The sequence below is a fragment of the Harpia harpyja genome, chromosome 16 (assembly GCF_026419915.1).
Source record: "Harpia harpyja isolate bHarHar1 chromosome 16, bHarHar1 primary haplotype, whole genome shotgun sequence".
NCBI classification, from domain to species: domain Eukaryota; kingdom Metazoa; phylum Chordata; class Aves; order Accipitriformes; family Accipitridae; genus Harpia; species Harpia harpyja.
Window position 1 is genome coordinate 22,775,958 of NC_068955.1, and position 14,916 is coordinate 22,790,873.

Here is a 14,916-nt window from a genome sequence, read left to right on the forward strand (position 1 = left end):
TTAAACAGCAGAGATGTGTTGACCTTTGTTTGTGCCCACAGTCGATAGATGCTTACCTCAGTGACAAATTAAGGTTTTGCTTTCTTCTTCCTGTTAACACTGCAGAGCAGCCACAGCTATGGAAAAGGGTTTGGACGCCATCCTGGCTACTACAACAGTCTTGTTAACTTAATTGCAATTGGGCTGCACAAGTAACAAAGGGCAGGATTTGCCTGACATGCCCTGTAGTACTCATGAAAATGGGAACATTTGAAGAAAAACAGAAGCTTTCAGGTCCTTGGTTATGTCTGGAGACCTAACAAAAAAACTAGGATTAAGTTGTTCACAGATGTAACATTTTGCAGCAGAGTTCTAAAACTGATCAGCTCTGTTGGAGAGATCAGGTTTTATGCTTGAGCTGATCATTCAGCAGGGGAGCCTCACCTGCGTTTTAACTCATTCAGACTAGAAATAAATAGTAAGATCAATTAAAGTCTGAATGTTTCAGAAAATAGTTTTGAAGCAAGGCTTTCCATGATGGGCACAGATTTCCATCTAGATTAAGCTGCCAACACATTATTCACAAGACCCCAGAGATTGCCCATTAGATAAAGCAGAACTATTGATCACTGTTAGTACTCTAGGGAAATAAGATGGAAAATTTCTCATTATCTGAGCAGGACCAGTTGAAGAGAGCGCACAGGAAGAACAACAGTGGCACACAATGCAGTCAAGACTGATGTGTGAGACACTTTACTTTTGCTGTCATAAAATATCCTACAGAGGCATGTGCTGAAGACACAGAGCCCTATAGATTTTAGCTGTGGAGATAGATTTTTGCACCTTTACTCAATGAAGGGATTATTTCTTAAATTTTACAGGAAGAAGGCAAAGAGTGCTTAATCAGTTGCAGCTAACCAATACAGTAATTCCTAACTTGGTTGTTAGAGGGTAAAGTCAACATATCTATATCTAGATGAGTACCGTGGTTCTTATAGACCTGCATCACAAAGGAGACAAATGATCTCTTTCAAGTCAGTGAGACCTTCCTTGTAATCTTTCAAGTGTTGTGATACAGGTCAAATAGACTGTAGAAAACACAGGTTTGTGGACCCAAAAACCCAACTAAGAATGTTTGGAGAAACAGAAAAGTAGCCTCTTCTGCTAGCTCTCTTCAAAGCAGACTATGAATTCAGGTAGAGCCTTGTAAGACACACAAGGAAGTGTTAGGTCACCCAGATACTGACCATCAGATTGGTCCTAGAATGGACCATGTGCTATGAACCCTGGCACTACCATTTCAGGGATTAAAATCTAGATCTCAAAGATGTAGAATAAGTACCAGGTTTACCCAGTGGGTTGTAGAGTTACCTTTTATCTCACCATTCCAGAGTGTGCCCACATAATAGAAGTGCTATAAACTCTTGGAAATAGGCTGTCCAGTTCACTGAAGCTTTCATGCAATTCTGTAGTAGCCTACAGAAGTCTAGAAATAATTCTGTTTGGTTTGGAGTTGCCTCAGTGGGCGTTAGTCACTGGTTTTGATCAGCAGGATGGCAGCAAAACAGTAGCGTGTGTACTAATGATTTTATCTGAAAAACTAATTGAAAGTTAGGTTACTGAATGTGGAATCAGTGTGTGCATGCGATGGGTGAGAAGATCTCTGTTTTTCTCGTGCCTATGTGGTATTTTGACTTGTTGCTCTTCATCCGTTTATAAACATAGGACTCAAGGAGTGAAGCTGTGCTGCAGAGGGGCTGTGAATAGAGATAGTGCTTTCTCAGCAGGACATGATCCCTAGGCTCTAACGAGCATTACTTGATTTGTAGAACAGACTAAGGTCTTCTGATGAACAGCACTATGTAAATATTAGATACTTTTATTTTTAAAGTGGTATATCCTACTACTTCTTGTTTCTGACAGATATGCTGGGAATTTCCTTTTTCACAAACAATGCCTGTCTTGGTAGAAGCCGGTTTCCATGACTAAAACTATGATGAGAACATCAACCTAGTATGGTTCCAGGAATAACCTACACATCAGCTATACTCTGCCAAGAACACAGAGACTGGTTATTGAGATGAATGGTTTTGGTTAATATGCACCACAAGGTAGAAAAAAAAGATACCTATATATTTTGGTTCATAGACAATTATCAAGAAATTGTGTATGGAGAAAAATAATGTATGGTTGGGGAATAGAAATATAAGCCTTGAACTTCCTATCCTGAAAATATAAATCACTGCAAGTTTTAAAGCACTTGCATGACTCATATGCAGAGGTCATAGACCAAATTTGCTGATGGAGGCAGGATGAAACAAATTCGGCTGCATTTTTATGATATTTTTCCTGCTGCTCTTAGCTTTTTATTTACCCAAAGTAATACAATTTTCCAGAGAAGTGTAACAGCTCCAACATATGGAACTGCTATCCAGTTCACTGCTTAGGTGCAAAACTGCATGGGAACAGTGGTGTGTCAATAAATAGCTTACTGCATGTCAGGGAAAGTAGTCTCTCAGGAACCATATTGCCAGCTTGGCAGCATTCTAGAAAAGGAGATCTCAAGATGGAATTGGTATATTAATGCAGTTTAGTGAATAGGACCCAGGCCTAGAGGAAATCCAACTCAAGTAACGTGAAGACTAAATGGAAGGCAGAGAGAGAGTAACAAGAAAGAGGGGCTTGTTAATGCACAGGTCTATAAATCAATGGGTTTTTCCCCTTTCTCTGGCACAAACTTTGAGCCGATTTTGGACATCCTTGTAAATCAGTACACCGTAGTTTTCCACTTGAGAAACAATATCATAACACTGAGTAAGCTATTTGGTAACCAATTGTGCTGCCTTTACTCTTGCTAAGTAATATTTTTGTGCCGCAAGAGAAATCAGCAGGAGTTGTGATTTAGGTCTGATCTGCATACTAGTTTTATGCCGCTGAGATTCTGCTGACTTTGAGGTTGTTTCTGTATTTTCAGTAGCATTGCTGACGTTTAGATTTTGATCCAGCATAACTTAGAAAATGAGGGTAATTCCTGCATTCAGTTTAAAATGTCAGCACATAACACGTCAACAAGCCTGGCTCCAGTTGAAAGTTTTAGACCAGAGTGTGTCTTGATTTAATGGCATGGAATGAGACTTGCTTGTTAGGAGAGAGAGGCTGTATTATCGAGTGTTCCAAATGATCTGATTTTGTGTGCGTGTATGGTTGTACTGAAGATTTTGTTTATGATATAAGGCATAAAAAAGTGTGTGTGTTTATAGCTATAACATCATTCTCTTTCTCCTGTGTGTTTAGGGAAAAAGGTAATGGGACTGCCTGCATTTAGTAACACTTGGACCTTGCAAGGTACACTACAAATAATAGTAACATACTGGGGGAGCTGTAGTCCCTCAGGACCTTGTCAACATATTTTTAGCCATTTGTCAGTTATATTATAGGTGAACTGTGTCATGTCAATGGTATTTTATTTTTGTCAACAGTCTAATTTTTTGCATTTGCCACCTAGGTCTAGTTGGAATTGCCCCTTTTGAATGACACTTGTCAACATTCACCTGTGTTATTTGGGAAGGACACAGTTTGATACTTCGCATGTCTAAAAATATAATTCTGGTATCTACCTCCTCCCTTTACATTACACAGTCTGTTTTGGAATTTTTCATTTCTGGATTTTAGCCCTGGTGAATGGGGAAGGGAGGTTAAGCGTCACCCTTACCCCCAAAGCCACCCCTGAAATCCCAGATGCCAGCCTTATGTCATACTTTTGAGGACTGGGGAAGGCACAAAGGCAGTCTGGAGACACCTCTTTCCTCACTGCAGTTGTACACCAACAGACTTTGGCACTGCCAGACATCTGAACAATAATTTCTTGGTAACGGAGCATTTTATGCAACTCCCAGTTTGTATGACTCTTGTTTCTGTTTATGTATAACATATGAGTTCTGTCTTCTCATCTTCCATTTATGTGATTCCTGGCATTTTAAATTCAAGTAGATTAGATTTAGACCTTTTGTAATGAATCTGCATCATTTTGTGTTCTGCATACTCCTGAAATAGCCTAGGGGAACCTGATAGACACGATTTATGTGTATCATTTAGAGACATAAGAAAGCATCTGATTAGTTTCGTCTTTCTTTTGTTAGCTCTTTCCTATAATTCTAATCACCATTTTACTGTAGCATTACACTATTGAGGAAAGTGTGATTTTTCAAAGATAGGATGCTTGCCATATTTAGAAGGGGTGGTACTTAAAGGAAAATGGCTTGGAGGTCTTTACAGCAGATTTTCTCCTGCTGATTCTAGTGGTAGCTCAGATTGTAGTTTACAAGGTAGAAATATATCTGACATGTATTTCACCTACAGTAAGTTTAATTCATCCATTTCTGGTATTATTTCCTGACTTCAACAGAATACGATATGGGTAGGATGCTTCTGCGCAGCACTGAGCTATACTGCTGAAAAGCAGTTTGTGTGAAAGCAGAAATGGATGCTGATACTGCAGTGCATTGAGTATGGCAAAGGAGAAAGACTGACAAGATTTGGCAATGTTTATTACTGTGGTGGTGAGATACTTGGAGTCTTCTACATGGCTCCTAGGTCTCTGTCACTTTTGCACAGAGCAGAATGAAGGAGACAGAAGCACTGAGGACCTGGCCCTGTAATTTTCTGATTGAAATCAATCGGTATAAACACTAAGCCAAATTCTCTTCTGATATCAATCAGTGCTCTTCTGTTGGCTTTGGTAAGGCTGTGCCCATTTGCAGTAGCTGAGAATTAGGCTGTTGCTCCCCTCCCAACCTTTCTGATGACTTAACACAATTTTTTAAATATAAAAATCTTGTTTCAGGTCTGGGTTGTTGGCTTATATGTTTAAATTGGAGGCATGTCAGTCCTCATGTAATCAACACTTTGAAGAAGATCCATGAATGAGGTTAGGTAAAAATACTTTTTTTTTTTTTCCTACTACTATCTGGATTTTCTCAGAACCTAGATAATTTTATCGCATTTGCATCAAAGATGCAGGTAACTTTAGAATCCTGCATCTGTATTGTTTCTAGGGAAGCAAAATAAAATTACAAATGACAGTAATTGACATTACATGCTTTAATTAAATTTCCTCCTCTGTGAACCAAAACCTTTTAACCAAGTATTGCAGTGCTATTTCTGTATTTATTTGTTACATGGGTTAATGTGCTATGTGGCAGATACGGTATTTATCCATTTTCACAAATTAAGCTATCAGTGTCATGTTGCCTTTGAATTGTTTCCTGTACTGATGGCCAAAACCGCTTGAAAAAGGCTTTAGTCCTCCCTGGCTATACTTCTGTTTTTACAAAGCTGAAAATTGCGGGGTTGAAAGTGAACCCTTAGGAACAGTTTGGGAAACTCTACGCCCAAAGCATCTTACCAATGTGCTGTTTTTTAACCTGCAGTGATGTCTGCTAAGGGAAAGGGGAAGTGCACAGGTTTTTTGAATGATGGTTTTGTTGTTGCTATTGTTAGATTACAGGAATTAGAAATTAACTCTCACTTGAATTTATGTTTGTGGCAAGTGAAAATGGATTACAGAGATTATGATTAGAAATTCCTCTACTTGGTCACTGAGCTATGCACTTCAGACCTGCTATTGTCAACTTCTTGCCATGTTATGCCCTCTGAGAAAGCAGCTCTGCTTTAGCTAATTTGCAGCTTTCTTACCCTACTCTAACTGCCCCTATTAGAACAGTTTACCTGGACATGATCTTTTGGCTGCTACTGTAGATACAAAAACTCATAATAAAAAAACCCCCACCAACTTTCATTTACTGTTTTTGTAAAATTGCTATTTTTGTGCATGTAAAAAAGTGCCACTTTATAAATAGGTATAAATAATTGCTTATAAAATAGGTTGAATTGATGATGCATGTTGCTGTGGCTTCAGACTTTGTGAATTTTCTTAACATATAATCATCTTCAGCATACTTCTTATTGTTTCAAGTGGAGCATGGTTTTCCTTTAGCTGTACTTACCTCCCAAATGGGATTGCCATAATAAAGTATCTGGGACACTTACGGTTCTATTCAGAAGTTAAGAAAAGGAAAGCTTGGTAAAGAACTGCCAGCTCAGTATTGTCCTGTAACTGAATGCTGTTATTCAGCAGTTCAGCAATCCAGTTTCCCAGTGCCAGAAAGCAATGGGACTCCAGGAGTCAGGATGGGGACCCCCATTACTACTTGTGAGTACAGCATGAAACAGGGCTGTTGACGGGGAAAGGCTGCTTTTAGGACTGACTGACCCAGTAGCTGCAGACGGATCTGCATCAGAGATTCCTTAAAACTGGCGAAGAATGTGATTTCAGAACAGTGATGAGAGCTCTATGTCTTTTTCTGCAAGGAATCACATCTGATACGAAACCTGGGGGAGGAATGTTCCTTAGCACAGCTGAATAACCCCAAACAATAAATACCTCTCAGTTCTCCATACTTGCCTTTTGGCACTGGTATTTTAAGTTAAGTTCAATTGGAAGCTAGAAAGGTAACCACTTTTCACGACTTAGAAATGAGCCAGGGAAGTGTCACTTCCCTCATCCTGCACCAAGTTGAAACAGGCACTTAAACATTTTACAGCTTCTGAAAAATTTTAGTCTGTAGAAAACTTCATAGCAATTTGATTTTTAGCCTGAGTAAGTGATTGCTTTAGATTATCTTTTAATTACTGCTGTCTTTGGAAGGATGCATAGCCTATAAAACTAGTTCATTTCTTACCAGTAGTTTTTTATTCTTTTGATGGCTCATACCTCTCCTTTCTTCTGTTTAGCTTTTTATATGCTTTTACCTGTTTTAGAGCTCAATCCTCCTTCCATGTGAGTTTTGCTAATTATTTCAGTAGGAAAGTATTTATAGAGAAATGAGTACTGTGGTCAGGACCTGAATTTGGTAACATCACATGTGCATCTCAATTCTGGCATCAGGATTCAAGGATTCTGTAGCTCTTGTTGACTAGCCTTTGTTTCACCAAAAAAAAAAAAAAAAGGAAATTTCACTTCCAATATTGCCATGTCTGTGCCTAGACCTTTCCTATGCTTTGAGGGGAATTATGACTTTATTCAATTGTAAGGGGAAAAGGTACAAGTTAACTACAGCAGAAACGGACTGCAGTTGGTGAAAACATGGGCTTTATGCTTGCTGTTAGAGCATTTTGTTCAGTTATATGACTGATAACAAAAGCACACAGTCAAAACTGCATCCTAGCATTCAGAATGCAACTTACCAAGCTGCAAAAAGCCGATTTAGTTTCTTTTGCAGATGGTCTATGAGTCTCATGTGGCATCATATTAAATTATATAGGCAGTCAGTCACTTGTTCTGAAGCGATGCTCTGAGCTGAGAGTTGAGATGTGCTTGGACTATTCTGTTGGAAAACAGGCTCTAAAGCTAATACAGCTTCTCTGAAGAGCAGCAGCAAAGTGGCCTGCATAGCAAGGGGCATCAAACACCTTACAGACTGCAGTTTTCCCTGTGATGCACTATGAGGGTGGCCCAGGGACCCTATGATGGGCTGTGGAGCATTTTGCCCTAAAGGTAGGAGACTAGACCAACTCATTCAGTTATTTTTCATCTTCGTTTCTGTGATGCTTTAGGAGTATTGTTTTCTGACCTTATATTTTTGCAATGGTAAGTTATTTTTGTTTTGTAATATTTTGAATATAAGAATGGGAGTTTATTTTCTTCTTGCCCTTGCCAGACTTTGTTTTTCCTGGGTAAAAGAGGAAGAAAATACAGCAGTTTGTTAATTTTGTATGCTATTCCATGAAAATATTTCTGCAATATGAGTGAGATGGAATTAGCTGTTTCATGCTAGTGGTATTTCGTATGTTTCTGTTAGCTTCAGTGTGGTACAAATTCAGTCCTTAAGTATTACTGGATCCAGTGTGAAAATAGTGATTTTTATTAGCTGAATTTCCACTCAGGGAAAATTGTAATTTGTAGTCAAAAGCATGCTTGAGATAGCAATTTTCGAATAGGCTATGTGTCATGCAGTAGGTAAGTTTTAATATTCATGCTTATTAAAATGAAAATTTTGTAGTACTAAACACTTTCTAATAGGAATGTTAACATAAACTCATTTATGACAACAACAACTGAAGGCTGCAGATTATATCTGGGAAACTCTGAATGTGTTAGTGCTATGAAGTAAAACCCATTTAAGGTTATTTACTTGGACAATTGAATTGCAATTTTTGGTGTGTTCACCTGTGAAGTAGGAAATACTGCCACAGCTACTATTGCTATGAATGTTTTGCATGCTGAAATTGATACATTGGTAATGACAGCAACCCATGAAATGCACTGAAGAGGTAGGAGTTTACACAGAGGTGTTTCCCTTGTCTGACAGTGCTTGACAGGTGGTAGCAAGTGCCGCTCTGAACCTACAGCTTGTTTGAGATACCTTGGAAAAGTCTGTTGAGATGCATGTACAGTTCAGAGCTGTGGGTTTACCCTTACAGTGCTGGTGCTTGCATTGCTTGCAACTTGTTTCCTGATCAGAAACACGTTAACACCATAATCAGATGGACAGTTCAGTAAGGTAATTTTTTTGAGACAGGGCATTTCAAAGTTGGAGCAGCTGTCTGAGTTTTATAAGGAAATAAGCAAGATCAGGAATGCACAGGAGGGTACCAGGCAGTGCCTGTGAAAAGCAAGGCACAGGGCTGGATGAAAATCATTACTCCTGGTTATATGAAAAGAAGGGTGTTCTCTTTACTATGATACGGGTTTGGGAGGCAAGAGGTGTGGGTATTCCTGTCCATTCTACATCAGGCTAAGTGTAACATTATAGACAGGTTTTTTAAGGCTGTATTTTTAAGTGCCTAGCTTCCATTTTACAAGGGCAATGTGTGTCTCCAGAAAGAAAACATTAAATGTATCCCTTAATATAGAAGTGCATCACTTTCTATGCTGCAGAATGGGGATAATGCTGTTTTCTTCTGTTGGTGGGATGTTAAATGAATTAATTCTGATTAAGGGATTTGAGAACCTAGACTGGAAAGTGTTGATTTAGTTCCTGTGCAAGTTGAGAACTAACTCTGCTTTCCTAAGCCAAACGTAGCTTCCAGTTTGTGCTACCAAAGAAGTCCTGTCTTGCATCATCATCATCTTACACTTTTGTGTAAATGTGTTTTAGGAGAATACCACAGCCATACGACTGATCCCACCACACTGTGATTTATGCCAGCTGACTGAAGTCCTCCCTCTAGGCAGGGGTTGCCACAGCCCGTGGCAATTCCCCTCTGTCCCTGAAATGACACTTGACGCTGTATGGCTGGGTAGGAACAGGAGGGCTTCCACACATCAGATCTGCATCTTGATGATGCACACTCATATGAAATAAGGATGGGGAAACAAGTTTACAGTTTCTGTACTCCTTGCTGTAACTGTCCAAGCCTGAAGTTTTTCTGCTGTCAAATGCATGCTAACCTCCACGTTGGTCAAGAGAAACCCAAAGGGTAGTTTATTCTTCAGTATGCTAGAAGATATATTTCTGCCATTTTAAGGTTTCAATTTTCTGCCCTTCACCAAATCCAGCCCATTTTCTTTAAGAATGTAGCTGCATTTCTCTTCATACAGCCAAAGCCACAGCCTAGTTTTTCCATGTTGAAGGCCGGTCTTTAGACCCCAGTTCCCAAATTAGATCCTGATTCTGTCCTTGACAAGAAACTTCAGTTCCCTAGGACACACTGCAGAGACTTCTAGAAAACATCTGTGTGTTAGGCACAAATATTAAACGTAGCAAGAAATTGAAAACCCTTAAAATGGAGTGGGGAAAAAGAATTAGATGTCACAAGTCAATTCTCATTTGTTGTACTGAATCTGAGAACCATGGTTAGATGCTCAGGATTGATGCAAAGAGAGCAAAGCATGGACGGCAAGCTACCAGTTATGCAGATAAGTAATACATCTGCATATTTGTATCCATTATTATTTTAATTTCTTTGGGTCACCCTTATCCCATCTTCCTTGTGTTTGCTATTTGTCCAGCCTTGGTGTCACCCTCAGACTTTATCTTAGTTGACTTTGTGTCATGGTTTAACCCCCGCCAGCAGCTAAGCACCATGCAGCTGCTCGCTCACTTCCCCCTCATCCAGTGGGGTGGGGGAGGGAATCGGGGAAAAAAAAGTAAAACTTGTGGGTTGAGATAAGAATGGTTTAATAGAACAGAAAAGAAGAAACTAATAATGATAATGATAACACTAATAAAATGACAATAGTAATAATAAAAGGATTGGAATATGCAAGTGATGCACAAGGCAATTGCTCACCCCTCGCTGACTGACGCCCAGTTACTCCCCAAGTGGCGATCCCACCAGCCCCACTCCCCCCAGTTTATATACTGGGAATGACATCACAAGGTATGGAGCATCCCTTTGGCCAGTTTGGGTCAGCTGCCCTGGCTGTGTCCCCTCCCAACTTCTTGTGCCCCTTCAGCTTACTTGCTGGCTGGGCATGAGAAGCTGAAAAATCCTTGACTTCAAACTAAACATTACTTAGCAACAACTGAAAACATCAGTGTGTTATCAACATTCTTCTCATGCCGAACTCAAAAACATAGCACTATACCAGCTACTAGGAAGACAATTAACTCTATCCCAGCTGAAACCAGGACACTTTGATACCAAAGAAAGATCTTGAAGCATGAGGAGCTCTCAGAAGATGTTAAGGTGGTTTTGGTTTTGTTTTTTCCTTCTGGAAATTAGAAATACTTGGCCACTTACTACAAATCTTTTGATCCTTTGTCACAAAGTCATTCCTTGAAGATGACCAGATGCTTATATTAAAACACAAGCAGCTCTAGGAACTACAGTTTGAAAATACTGGCCATGTGTGATACATAAACCAATTTGCAATCCCTGAAAAGGAACTTTTACTTTCCAGTAAATGTAGTAATTTTTCTAATTCTTCCAAGAAGAAGTAGTCATCTAGATTACTGAGATGCAGTGGGTCTGACACCTAATTTTTTCTCCTTCAAAAACAAGGCTTATATACACAAGAAGAAAAGAGCAAGAAATTCAGGAAATCCTCAGCTTGCTACTAGTGTGCCCTCACATTCCTAAGAACTATTTTTGGGTTTTCTCTTAGGAATAGCTAGAACTTGTTGAGCTGGGAAAGACTTCTTGGAACAGATCTTTGGTTTTGTCTTTTCTGCATGAGCGCCTCTTGTTGATGTTGGAATAGCTACTATTAGCTGGTTGGTGATTCAGAGAACGAGGCAAGTCAGTCCTATAAAATCAGCTTCTCCACATTATTTGGAAAAAACTGTTGCAGCAAGCTGGTGAGCATATAGGATTAACAATTGTCTCCACTTGCTTTGGGTGAGGACTACACCAAGAAGTCTGTCTGACCCTCTTCTGGATGTTGCTACCTGCAGATCTGTTATAACTCGAGAAATATCAAAATATTGGTGAGGAGAATACAAATGCTCTCCCTTCTGTCTCCATATAGCCCCAAGCACTCCATGTAGTTCTGACATATCTCAATAAATCAGTTCTGAGATCTCTCAATAAATCTCAATAAATTGGAAATCTTAGCTGTCAAAGGATTTGTTTCAATAAAATATTTTGCATTTAGGGATACCATGTGCAGACCAGCTAACAACCTGTAGGTATCTTTTGCACGAACACCCTACCAACATATCTGAGGCTGTTTGAGGAGTTTTCAGGCTGGGATCAGATTCAGCGCAGCACGTTTTGATAAGGACTTCGAATGGTCACAACATTTCTCATATGCATGGCTTGTTCTTCAGTGAGGGAAAAAAAGTCAGTGTCACTTGAACTTCTGTCTGTATTTGTTCCCAACACTGTCTTTTGGGTTTTTTTCAGTGATATTTTAAACACTCCTATAGGGTGACAGGCTTTTCAAAACATCTGCAGATATAGCTTATGTATTTTAGAGGATGTGTTGAAGGAATGAATGGAATGACATCTGTGTGTTAGCTTGACACTGCACCACTTGTTACCTCTTAGAAACTACAGGAAAATTCTGAGAAGAACCTTCATCGCAAATGAAATGTGAAAGCACGTAAGGCTTAATGAAGCTACTTGTGGCATGGCGAAGAAAATCATGTGTTCTCTTTAAAAGGATCGAGTTTGCTCCCTATTTTGTTGTTGTTTTTTACCTACTCAGACCAGAGATCTGTCTGTCTATGGGGTTTTTTTCCCTTCTAATTGCAAAAAAGAAAGGAACAGCAAGCTAGTCACTGAGGTACTTCAGAGTAGCTTTGGACTTTAAAGAAAGTTCAAGGCAATAAGCATTTAATTTGTATTGCATACATGAAAATTAAATTATAGCATTTCTCCCATTCTTTTTTGTGAACAGCATTTCTCCCATTCTTTTTGTGTGTATGCCATGTTTGGTGTAATGGAGAAATGAGAAAAGAAAATAGATTCTTTTTTGGAGATTGGGTACTAAAGCAGTAACATTAAAGGCAGGCACGTTGTTGTCAGCCAGTTTGCATATTTATTTACTTTTACAAATGGTTGGCTTGGAGTCAGCAGTTAATGGAATGAGAATGATGTTCCTGTACAGATCATTTCCTGAGAAACATTTTCAATTACAAACATATCTCTGCTTTTCTTTCCTCATTTGTTATGTCTTGGAGAATAAATGGGGAGTAGCATTTACAACTTAAGGTTTATGTTCTGAAGACAATTTTAACAATGATCCCCACATAAAAAGGCCCCTTTGTAGTTGCAGACATATGTTTATGATGTTTTGTGCTGTGAATATCAAATTTCTGGTGGACGCTGTGTCACACTCTGCAAACTTGTAAACATCTATAAATGCATTGGATCATTTTAGTACCATGTGTAATGCAGATTTATTGTCTTTTGTGTGGATTTCTTTTGTTTCGGAGTTAAAGCTGAGCTGCCAGAATCCATATTGGATGAATTATGTATTCAAGAAAATTAGGCAGTACCATTTTAGATTAATATTTTCTTTTCCCTTTGTGGACTTATAAGATGCACACACACAAGCATTGGAAAATAACATTTTGCATGCATGGCCCAGAAAGCAATTGCATAAGTTTGCTTGACTAAATAGTATCATTCTGTAAAAGCTTAAACTAATACTTTTTGAAAATGCTTTTGCTGTTTTTTCTCTCATTCTCTGACCATCTTAGGTAATTTAGATCTCTTTTCACATTTGCCAGTACAAGTTCAGAATTACTCCACTGGAATTATATCAGGGTATAAAACTGGAGTATGTGAGGGGGAATAGGAATCACACTGAGCCGGTGAGCTGGTATAAATCAGCATAAATCCACTGAAATCTGTGCAGATACAGTCATTTACACTCAAGCCTGCATTGAAGACTATCAAGTCTGTAGAAGAAGTAAAGCTGCTCTTGTGCACAAGTGGTTGCAAAAAGCAAGCCATCACGGTCATGAGCATTTATCAGAAATTTGCACCCAGTAAAGAGAATATGAAACAAAAATGATTCATTTAAATTTGGCTCAACTATAATTGAGTGAATATCTCTGTCTTATAGAAGAGCAGTAAAGACATTTCTTATTGAAAATCAGCACTTTTTTAAACTAGCTGTAATTTCTGGCTACATACATAAACATATATAGCATAAACATGCATGTTTGAATGTGGGTGTATATACAAATATCCAGTGTTACTCTGGCCATATGATGTCTGCAGCTAGCCTTCCAAGTTGTGCTTGTCCCAGGAAAGAGTAGCTTAAGATAGAGACACAGCACGTAAAGCTACTGTCTACCATAGTAGTTTACAACATCAGGTAGTTTGTCCTTTGACTTTTTGTAGAAAGCTTAAACTCCTGGAGTCATGTGAATGTCAACAAATCTCAGCTTCCACAAAAAAACCCCCTCCAAACAAACGAAAGTATTTGCAACCTTAAAAATGGCAAAGATGACCTTGAATGAAAACCCCTTAATTAGAAAGGCAGTTAAAGAACTACAGAAGTGTGTATGTATATATTTATGTAGGTGTATATGCATATATTTAAATCTCCTGGTTTTGAAAGATTGAGGTTAGAAACATTGTGTCACTGTGTTCCTCCAACATTAGGATTCGGTTCTAGTTAATCACAAACTTTCAGAATCGATCCATTAGTGTTGTAGCACTTGAGTAATTTTAGTTTTGTAAGTACGGAATCAATTACATGGAAAGACATGGCTGTAGCACTCTGAGGAGAGACCATTTAACACTACATCTTGCTGTATTTATTTTATGATTCTTTGGATAGATATGCTAAAATACGTCTAAACCACAGAGAGTGCATTGGGTGATGTGGCATTTCTGAGCTCAGTTAAATAATAAGATGTGTTTCATTCAAATCAGAATAACATTAAGCCCTGAATACTAAACAGGGCAGCAAAAAGCCTTCAGCACACAAAATAAACAAGTAAAAAACCCAAATGAAACTGTCTAATAAATACAATGTGGAGCAACAGGCCGCATGTACTAGAGGAATTAAGCCAATTTAAACCGTATGGGCAGTACTCCACTTTCAGATGTGCTCAGCGTCCAACAGTTGCAATGGCAGTTGGATGCACGCATCAAAGGGCAAAGTCTGGCTCAGAGCACCCGCGTGGATTTGATAGCATAGGTTTATGACCTTGTAATCCTAGAGCATCTAAACCAGTAAGAACTCTATCCAGCTTAAAATAGTTGCTGTAGTTGCTGTTGATACAAGCTTGTGGGCTCCCCAGCTCTGGGGCCAAATTTGGTGCTGGCATGATAGGAGGAAGTCTGTTGACAGCTGATAGCAGTGGAGTTGCACTTCATTACATCATAACAAATTTGGCATGTGGAGCCGAATCCGAAGTCTGAGCAGAAGTGTCCATTCCTTATCCAGAGTTAAAACCGGGACTTTCACATTGCCAATTCACAGAGATTTGTCTGGCCCACGTGTAACTTGGTTGCTTTTAAGGGTCTTGC

General features: G+C 39.0%; 1 protein-coding gene across 3 annotated transcripts in view; it reads left to right on the forward strand.

Annotated features, from left to right (window-relative positions):
- PARVA (parvin alpha) overlaps positions 1-14,916 on the forward strand; it is a 70,367-nt gene that overhangs the window by 25,745 nt on the left and 29,706 nt on the right. The window contains exon 1 of one of the 3 annotated variants that reach the window (XM_052811296.1): positions 7,492-7,534. The exons of the other annotated variants lie outside the window; for them this stretch is intronic. Coding sequence (XP_052667256.1) covers positions 7,504-7,534 — 31 coding nt within the window. The 5' untranslated portion in view covers positions 7,492-7,503. Of the gene's footprint in view, positions 1-7,491; positions 7,535-14,916 lie in introns of those variants that run through there. 3 annotated transcript variants of the gene reach the window in all.